This window comes from Montipora capricornis, chromosome 10 (genome assembly GCF_036669925.1).
Source record: "Montipora capricornis isolate CH-2021 chromosome 10, ASM3666992v2, whole genome shotgun sequence".
Classification (NCBI taxonomy): Eukaryota; Metazoa; Cnidaria; class Anthozoa; order Scleractinia; family Acroporidae; genus Montipora; species Montipora capricornis.
The window spans coordinates 49,935,517-49,945,331 of record NC_090892.1 but is presented as its reverse complement, the minus strand read 5'-3'; the positions used below and the strand labels follow the sequence as shown (position 1 = coordinate 49,945,331).

At 36.8% G+C, this 9,815-nt stretch overlaps 2 protein-coding genes across 2 annotated transcripts in view; both read right to left on the bottom strand.

Annotated features, from left to right (window-relative positions):
* Positions 1-5,939, bottom strand: part of LOC138020075 (ribosome assembly protein METTL17, mitochondrial-like) — a 16,666-nt gene extending 10,727 nt beyond the window's left edge. Inside the window, exons 1-7 of the mRNA XM_068867072.1 lie at positions 5,813-5,939; positions 4,288-4,483; positions 3,062-3,190; positions 2,054-2,354; positions 1,523-1,604; positions 1,359-1,432; positions 591-685 (exon numbers count right to left, since the gene is read on the bottom strand). Coding sequence (XP_068723173.1) covers positions 591-685; positions 1,359-1,432; positions 1,523-1,604; positions 2,054-2,354; positions 3,062-3,190; positions 4,288-4,483; positions 5,813-5,902 — 967 coding nt within the window. The 5' untranslated portion in view covers positions 5,903-5,939. The remainder of the gene's footprint in view (positions 1-590; positions 686-1,358; positions 1,433-1,522; positions 1,605-2,053; positions 2,355-3,061; positions 3,191-4,287; positions 4,484-5,812) is intronic.
* Positions 5,940-7,616: 1,677 nt separating this feature from the next.
* On the bottom strand, positions 7,617-9,809 carry LOC138019237 (prefoldin subunit 4-like). Its single transcript, XM_068865960.1, has 4 exons — positions 9,762-9,809; positions 9,552-9,662; positions 9,250-9,319; positions 7,617-7,879 (listed from the first exon to the last, which is right to left on the bottom strand). Exons 1-4 carry the CDS (start codon positions 9,780-9,782, stop codon positions 7,677-7,679), a joined length of 405 nt encoding a protein of 134 aa, XP_068722061.1. The 5' UTR covers positions 9,783-9,809; the 3' UTR covers positions 7,617-7,676.
* Between the last annotated feature and the right edge of the window lie 6 nt (positions 9,810-9,815).

The window sequence follows — 9,815 nt, the reverse complement described above, 5'->3', positions numbered from 1 at the left end:
CTATCTTTTTTTCTTGTAGTGACATATTTCTCTCTTCAGTTAGTTCTGGTCCCCTTCTGTCCCTGTTTATACTGTACTCTTCCTTATTTCCCAGTTCCCATCCTCTACTATGTCTGTTCTAATTTTTCATAGTTACCCTTCTCTAGAAATATTAATTATTTCCATCTGCTTGTCTCCCAATTTTCAGCCTCTTCTGTCCCTGTTCCCATTTTGTTCTCTCCCATTTTCAATTTATTTTCCTCACTGCTCCATCTCTTTTCCCATCTTTTCATGTCTGTTTTTTGTTCTACAAAAAACGGACATATACTTCTTCATGATATCTCTTCCTCTCCTCGTTCCTATCCCCTTCTGTCCCTGTTTTCATTCTTCTCTGTCCTTTTATAATACATGTAATTGCTATAAAACTTCTTAGTGTTAAACACAGTGTAAGGATTTTAATGAGAATACAGTATATAGCTTCCAGTTTTAAAATGGGCTCATATACTCCACAACCTCTCAGAAAATTAACACAAAAATGTAACCTCTACATTATTTTTATCTCCCAGTTGCTGCCCAATTCTGTAATTCTTCAGCTCTACCCTGTTCCCAACCTTTAAGAAGATACCGAGCCAAATCAATCATATCCTGTGATACATCCACACACTGATATTCTCTGATCGAGTCTCCCCATTTCTGATGTGCTGCCCTGAAAGTAAACAAAAGTTCAAGACTTTAATACCTTATTCAAGGCCTTCTTAACATATTACCGGTATACTTATTAACAAAAGAACATTATTCTTATTATCTCAATAACAGACCATCATGATGACATGACACAAAGATTTGCATGACTAATGACCATCAGATTTCCTCTTTGAAACTTGCCACTAGAACCTTGATGGAACCTTAATGATTTCTTGCTGGAGTGTCCTAGAAATCTCTCTAGAAATCTATTCTTTCTGAAGGGTCCAAAATGTTTTCTCCCTGATTGTCTTGAAACAGTTGACTATTTCAAATTGTGCTGTTTCTATGTTAATCAAAATATTAAATAGCAAAGTTTTCCATCCTTAAAAACTAAGGACAAAACAAGCTTGAAAGCTTGTTCAGACAAATCACTAGTCATTATCACTATCATGATGATAAAGAACGCATAGTTTTCTGCCAAGTTTTCTTGTGGAATGACCATTAATTTTATTTTATCTTTGATGCCATCAGCACAGTGTTTGGGTTCGCTATAATTAACTAAAGGCACTCTTAACTTTTTAATAGCCAATCAGTGCAGTTGTAACCAACCTAAGCTAACAGAAGCTCAAGCTTTGAGCTGCTGTAAGAAATTTTACATGGGAGCATATGAATATTATTATAAATTGTCATATTACCATAATGCCATTCCAGTTCCTGAACCAAAATCTAGCATAGTTTCTGGTTTAAAGTCTGGTTCACGGCGAGTCATCTGTCAGAAAAAGAAAAAAATGAATAGGTATAGAAGTTGATTACTTTTGCCAAAAATTTCTGTTTTTCTGGTCACACAATAATCACATACTTCATGAAATACCCGGAGTGTTGCACCATAACTGGAAGGTATTCTACTAGCTGCATAAGCTGTTGATTCCCTTTTGTTGTACCTGAAAGCAGAGAATAAAAACCTATCAATGCGTACAACTTAACATTTCTCATCTTGTTGTGTGCTGTTAATTATTTCCGTAACAACAAACAATACAAAGAACAAAAACGTTAATGTTGTGTTAGTATTGTCGTTCTTGTCGAAAGAGTCAACAAGAACAAAATGAGAGAAAACAAATACATGTATAGGTTTTGCCAGCATTAAATTTGGCCCTTCAATGCATTTTTTGCCATCTTCCACAAATGACAAGTAAAGGCATTGAATGAAAACACAAATTAGGATAGGAATTATGAAATAAAAACTGCTAATGGATTTCCTATTGTCACCCATGTATGAACGGTAGAAAACGTTTAGTGTACCAGCTCTAGGGGTATCACTTGGGTACAATCTTACAGTAAATGAAAACCTTAATCATAAACTGAGATTCTTATGACAATATTGATAACTTACCTTACGACTTTATATTCAGCTCGTTTCGGCTTCTTCATTGTCTTCACATTCTGTCTGGTGTTATCTTCACCACCAAGGTCATTCTCATCATCATTAATGCCTGTTCTTAGACTGGTTTCTTTTATATCAGTTTCTCCAATGTCACCCTTAATTTCTTGCTGATGTCTGTGGTTCATTGATTCAGTTTGATCGTCAAATTCATCCTCCTCACCATCACTTACTTCATCAGTTTTGTTGTCAAATATGGATCCCCTCTCTTGCAATTCTAACTTCAGAATGTCTTCTGGATTAACTTCTGTTTCTACATTCAATAGTAATGGAAAAATTAAGAACAGTTCCAGGGTGGTGAAATACTGGTACTAAATATTCACTCAACCATGAAAATGTCAATTGAAAGTACATGTAGTCCTCAACTACATTTATAAGACTGTGCAACTCAAATATCACTGGGTCCCTGAAGATTAAGAAAACATCTTAACAAAGCTTGTTGGCTTTTTTAGTTTACACATGTATTGGTTTTCTCAACTATTATGCCTTTAAGTTCCATTTAAATGATGTTCTTACAGTGGCAACAGTTATGTGAAATGACCTTGAGATAAAAAAGTCAAATGTTTTCCAAAGATCTCTTGACTGTATGCCTGTGCAGCCAATGAATCTTTGCAACTTCATTTGCTAGCTCTATAATTTCCTACAGTCCATAAAAGTTAACTACATGTAACAGGGCTTCTGATAGGATGCGGAATAAAATCAAAGATTATGCGGAAATTTTTGGCCATATTAGGCGTAAACATGCATTGATTATGCGGAAATTACAACGGATTATGCAGAAATTTAAACAATGCATAGAACTAATAATTAGGCCCTTCCAATGTATTTATATGCTTATGGTAAATCAGTACTCGCAATTGCGACCAAAATTGCGACCGCATCCTGTCAGATGCGGATCATCATGCCACGATGTAGTTTTATTTCATGTACGTGCACACTATAATTTGTTTTTGGTTATACCAGCTTGTAAATTTCTTTGTCTTCTAGACTCCCTGTACTTCTGCCAGGTTTGATCTGTTGGACGGCCTCTATTCTTAAGGTGCCTGGCAAGTTTTCTGCCATCATTTTCAACCACCTTCTTTGGGAACTCTACAAAAAACGAAATGTAATTTGTCAAATATTGTAAATTTAAGAAAGTAAGTATGTTTGATATTAAAGTTAATTTCAATTTCCATACTCAACATGCAAGATGCTACAAGCAAAGAAATCAGGTCTTCAAACTAAAATAATTATCAGGCAGGTACAAAAGTTGGACAACATCAACTAGGATTGCTCATCTCGGATCGGCGTAAATAAAAAACTTAAGATAAGGCCTCGAGAAATCACCCTAACCTTAATCTTTAAACTAACCTTGATGAAATTGGCGCAAATGTTGAATAGTTTTGGCTTACAAAACTGTTTTTCGCTCGATCTGAGGTGAGCGATCCAAGTTGATCCGGCCCAACTTTTGTACCTGCCCTAAAATATCTGGCCATCATTTATACATTTTATAACTTTATTTCCAACAACTAGGCAGCCTAATATGAATGGCAGTGGACAAGCATTAAAATTGAACTTGGCCTTAAAATTAAACATGCTTACCATAAAATTGATTGGATAGCAGGCTCAAGCCAGGTTAACTTATTGTAACAATAGGGCCGTTTATACGAGAGAAACTAAGCCGCGGCTAACTCTGGCCGCGGCTTACGTAAGCCGCGAACACCCTGTATAAATGGTACAAAATCTACGTTCACAGCTTTCTCAAGCCGCGGCTTGTAAATAGTTCCTTTCGCGGCTTATGTAAGCCGCCCCCAGAGTTAGCCGCCACTTATTTTCTCTCGTATAAACGGCCCTATTAAATAACCCGGGAGCTATGCTAAGGCTTGGCTAAATCTATATATTATCTTGTATAGTTGCTTCACTTTGTCATACTCTGTGGTCATTGATTCCTCAATTCCCTGTGCTAAAATGCATGGGTTAATTACATGCACTTCTGGTCTTTGACCCACTGATTCCTGGGAGTGAGACTTAACAGATTTTACTCTGTCTAACGCAAGACGATTTTACTTGTCAACTGAGGGTGTCCTGGAGCCCCTGAGGAGTGAATAAAAATGACAACAGCTATAAGGATGTCATTCTTAGATCCTCCATTAGTGATCAACTATTGATGTTTCATCCAAAATGAGGAAGGCCATTGCATCACTTACTTTTAAAATACTGTTTGAGGTTCCTCTCCAGTTGGTCTGGTAAATGCACTGTCTTTAGGTAAAATAAGCCCTCTGCTTCCTTGTTTCGCCTTTCAAAACCAGTTTTCCCATAAGCATATTTTTCGACTTTTGGTGTAGAATCCTTCTCATCCTTAGTTGATTCAACATGGATTGTGCTAAACCTTGAATGCAGCACCTACAATAAAGTTTAACTTAATAATTATAGGTGTTCGTCTTTGAGAAGGGTATGATTTAAAAGTGAAGTATTTTAGCCTTAAGTGTGGGGAAAAGTAATCAGAGAGTTTAATCTAGGATAAGGTATAATTTTCTGTGACACAAATTCGGTCTCTAGAATAATAGAACAATTTACAGTTGCGCTTACCGGTAATTACTTAGCAGGTCTATCAATGAAAGAGAGACTAGTGTTGACCTTACTTTGATAGAGAGCTCACTGCTTTTCTTATAGAAATTCCAATAGGGAGGGAAGAAAATGTCGGCGGATAGACTTAGTCCAATTGATTCGAGTCAGGTTGTGAATCCGACTCAACCCAAGTAAATGAGTCTCTCCAAAAGTCAGTCTGTCTCTCCAAAAATCCGGTTGCAAGAGACTTGATTAAATTTGAGGAAGTTGAAAACTTTTGTTTCCTGTTTTCAACTTTTTGGTGAAAGTTTCTTTTGCTTATTTTTGTTTTTCAAGATCGACTTCTTCTAATGTAAAGTTCTGCTGAATATCAGCGTTGAACGGCATTTGGGAGTATTGGTGAATTTAATCAGGGATTAACTTTAATCGGCTTTTGAACGACTGGGCCCTGGGCCTGGTTGTTCAAAAGCCAATTAACAGTAATCCCTGATTAAAAATTAACTAAGGAGTTTATTTCTCTACTCCCAAATGCTGTTCAACGCTGATATTTGGCAATACTTAACATATAAGAAGAAGTCAAATCTTGAAAAACAAGAATAAACAAAAGAAACATTCACCAAAAAGTTGAAAACATGATACTCCCAGTAGTTCTGACAGCGGCAGGTACAAAACACAGGTCACAGGTCATTGTTTCACCAATACAGAAAAAACCCTAAATATTCATAAAAGCTATTAACCTTAGGCCTAAAAACGTTTGTTTAGGCCTAATTAGGCCTAAGGTTAGGTTTACTTCCTGTATTGGAAAAACAATGGCCTGTGACCTGTGTTTTGGACCTGCTGTCCTGAGAGCTGCAGATGACCAGTCTTTATAATACCCATCTTAATTGTACATGTACATGGCTATGGTAAGCTTACAAGTTCCAAGACAACCTGATCGAGATCGGTTCCTTGGATCTAGGCTTTTAATCAAAAACTCAAATACGTGTTCTTCTTCTCTTCGCAGTCAAATTACTTTTAATTCTCGAAGATGGAACGTTAGCTTTCATAACTCAAATCGCGATGGAATACCGATTCATCGATCGAAGGACCTCACCGACCAAATTGTTCACCTTTTAAAATTAAATGCACAGGGTATCAAGAAAAGCACATATTACTTGCTCCTACCGTTCGTTGTGTAAAAGAAAACGGATTAACAAAAATCCAGCAAGTTTTGCTGTGTCGTACACCACGGAAACAAACAGTTCTGCAGCTCATATCACGACCTTTTAATACCGTGAACGGGCCTTCGTTTTGCAGTAGCGTACGCTATATAAGATGACGGATGTGTCCTTCATCCGGAAAATTAAATGTAACCAAGGGTAATCTCGTACCCAGATCGCACTCTGTCACTGGAAATGTGAGACCGTGGAAGATCTGGGTACGAGATTAAACCAAGGGTTGGGAACAAATAAAAATTTCGTCTCCTTCAGCTCCAGTCCTACCCATACTTTTACTTCCTTGAGGTAAAAGAAAGATTTTCACCCTTAACTTGAACAAACAGAATTAGCAAAAGGGTGAGAGCACAGGCCTCCCATTGATGTGGCCTGGGTTTGATTCCCAGAATTGGTGTTAAACTTGTATAGCCATATTTCCTCTCATAAGCGCCCATGCTCTAATTACCACTCTCCCCTTAATAAGCGACCAGCCCCAAGGTCATAATATCAGACAAGTGCCCCTGTCAAATAAGTCCCCCCCCCCCCCACCCCTCTCCCCACCACACCAACTCTAATACAAGGGAAACCTGTTTCTATAATTGTAACAACAATGTTCATTTGTACCGATATGATTTTAGTACTTTTTACAAGAAATGAAAGCAGAAACATTGAGTACTCCGGTTTTCCTCTCTCCTCAAAGACTAACATGTGACTTGATTTGCAATAATAATAATAATAATAATAATAATAATAATAATAATAAGTATTGTTCATTTCAGTTTACAGTCTCCCCAAGTAGTGCTCCAGTGCTAGATTAGACACTTAAATAAAGGTCCTTTCCTTTCCTTTCCATGATGTATAGCATCCTCAATTGGTGCCGAGCCCCACAAGTCTAGACACTTAACTAAAAGTCCATTGTCACGCCCAAAACTCGAAACCTTCTTATCTGAGTTGTCATTTGGTACTCTTTTCCTATCGAAACCTCAGAAAAATCATTTTGATCCAAAAAGAATCACTATAGAAAAACGGTCTTGTGACATTTTATTATACGTACAATGAATGTTTCCCAATAAAGATTGACAGGCTTCATCTTTGGTTATGATATCAAAAGGGGAAATTGGGAGCAAATATTCAGGAGTGGATCCAAAACGGTGTTGGCTGATCTATATCACTTCAAGCATCAAAGGTGCTATTGAAAAGGTTTTCAAGGACACTCTCACCAAAATGGTTGTTAGACATTAAATTTTGCGCATGAAGCTGCAATTTGAGGAGATTTATAGGTATTTGTGATCTGACCAATTCCCCCAACATCTTAGAAACCTGCTTGGATCCATAAGTAAAACTTATGACAAGGGAAAATTGTGGAAGGTATATTTTACAGGTCACAGGTCAGGTTTACGGGTCACTGTTGTAACAATGATGAAACAACTCTAATGCTAACCGCCACAGGCCTAAAAAAAACTAATATTTTGGCCTAAGGTTACATTAGGAAAAAGTTAGGTTGTTTTTAGTGATGTAAGGCAATGACCTGTAAAAAATACCTGCCTGGGCAAAGTGTAAGGGAAATCCACGATGCACCAATTGTTGTAACTTTCTCTTTTTTGCCTTCCTCCTCTTTCCCCTTTTCACTCTTTTCGGCATCAACCTTATAAATCCATCCTCTACTTCTCTTTTCTCATACCAACCAGCTGCTGGTATCAGTTGCCAGTGCTGGGATGTTACATAAAAAAAGTCTGGCTTATCCACTGTTATTAAACAAATGACATATACCAGTACACATTTATGAAAGGAACTTTTAATTATTTGTCTTTTTTTAGAGTTATTTTGTTTTTCTTTCATTCTTCTTCTGCCTCCAGATTAATATTGTTCCCAAATTTGGCATAGAGTTTCACTTTCAAATCACTAAGAATTGTTTTAACTTCTCCTGATTGGGATTCAAGGGTTTTGATTTCCTCCTGAAGCTTGGACTTTGCATTTTCCAGGAAATCTTGTGTTTCTTCAGATGATAAATGAATGAAAACCTCACCTATTCTGTAAGTAAGAAGAGTTAAGGAAACATGCAATATTCTACAAGATCAGCTTTTGCACTTACAAAGTTGTGTTTGGGCTTTCAGTATTTGCGACTGTAACAGTATTAAAGCCCTGATACAAACTGTGCAACTGTTGGTACATTAGTTGTGAACATCCATAAACATTATAATTATGATCACTATTGAAAAATAATGCAAATTATTATGAATATTGGTACAAAATTACGAGGTCAAGATGAAATAATGCCTCTGCCCCAGAAATGTTGTTTATTGTCATTCTAGAAGCTAGAAAAAGAACAAATTTAAAAACTTATTTAAGTGCTAAGTTCACCAGAGCATGAGCACACAGTTCAAGAAGGTTCCCTGTGAGTTCACTCAGGTCAGCAATCTTTGAAACAGACTAAGTTGCTTAATATGTATATATTAAGGAACCTTTCAATACACTGTGTATTAATTTGCTTGCTTTGATGTCTTCTTTCAACATGAGTAAATTACTACACAATGACACTCTAAAAGCTGTCAGGCCTTAAATCATTAAATAAATGATATGGTGGATCTACCGCTCAGTTTTGCAAAAACCTTAAAAGATTTCTTCTTTATCGTTAGTAGCATCAAATTCTTCGAAGTATTTACGCTTTTGTATTTTTGTGGATAAATGTGTGTGTGTGCACTCTTTCGTCTTTTTAATAATATATTGTATTATGTCCCAGTGCTATCTTAAACTTAATTTCTTAGTCTAATTTGAGGAAGCCCATAGCTCCATAAGCTCTTATAGTTTCTTTATGGGCTTCCTCGCCTTTTACAGTGTAAAACCTTGAAACCTTGAAACCTTGTGATATATGTCAACCAATCAATCAATCAATCAATCAATCAGTCACAATCTTTATTTAAAGGTCTAGGTGTTCTAGCACCTCATGGCACTAATTGGGGACCAATTCAGGCCACACCACAACACCAGGAAATCCATGCCCTGCTCTTACTTAATAGAGTGTGGGATCTGTAAGTCACAACATCAGAAGGAATTTAGACTGCATGTGTAGACTGTTACTTCACATAAACCCATAAAAGTAATCAGGATCAGGGAGAAAGGTAAAAAGTCAGGGAGGAGGGCCAAACGGCCGAAACATGTAGGGAGGAGGTAGAGAAATGAGTTTAAAAATAGGGAAATAAGATATTTGCCTACCCGTTCCTCTCCCCTCCCCAGGGTTTCCCCTACTTGTGTCAGCGGAGTGTCACAGTAATTGTAACTGTGAGTGTGTAATTGAGAAAATACTGTAAAATCCTGACACCACTACAGTTACTTCAGGATCCTGCAAATGTGGTTCAACATATATCATTAATAAATTATTCATTCATTTGAACTATATGCAAGGATATGGAATTGGTGCTGTGTCGTCATCTAAAAGCATGAGTTCATCACTGGCGTCTTCAATATTTTGCAGTTCTTTCTGAAAAAAACACCTCACACGTCAGATATGTGAAAGATAAATGAGGATAGAAGGCTAGCAAGTACACGAAGCAAATGAAACATACAAAAAAGTCTACAAAAAACGTCCAACCAAGAAGTCCCTGGATTATCATTAATATCAGTTCGATTGCCTATATCGATTTGGCAAGTCTCTTTCAGTAAAATGATTATAATTAATATTTATTACAAGTTTCTTTACTTATCAATTGCACCTTTTTCGCTTTTATCTCATCTTTCAGTTCTGAAAATCGGGCACTTTTCCGTGCAAATGTATTGATCTGTTGTTGATCTTCAAGAGTAATATTCGTGTCCTCTCCACCAATCTGAAAATTCCAATTTCAATAAAAATAAGATAATGAAATCGATAAGCGTAACAATAGAATCTGCTGGGACAAGTACAGAGATATAAATTTGCAATCCACCTTTCGTTTAGTTGCCGCCATCTTAGACACAGGCTTAGTGACCGCTCAGCTTTG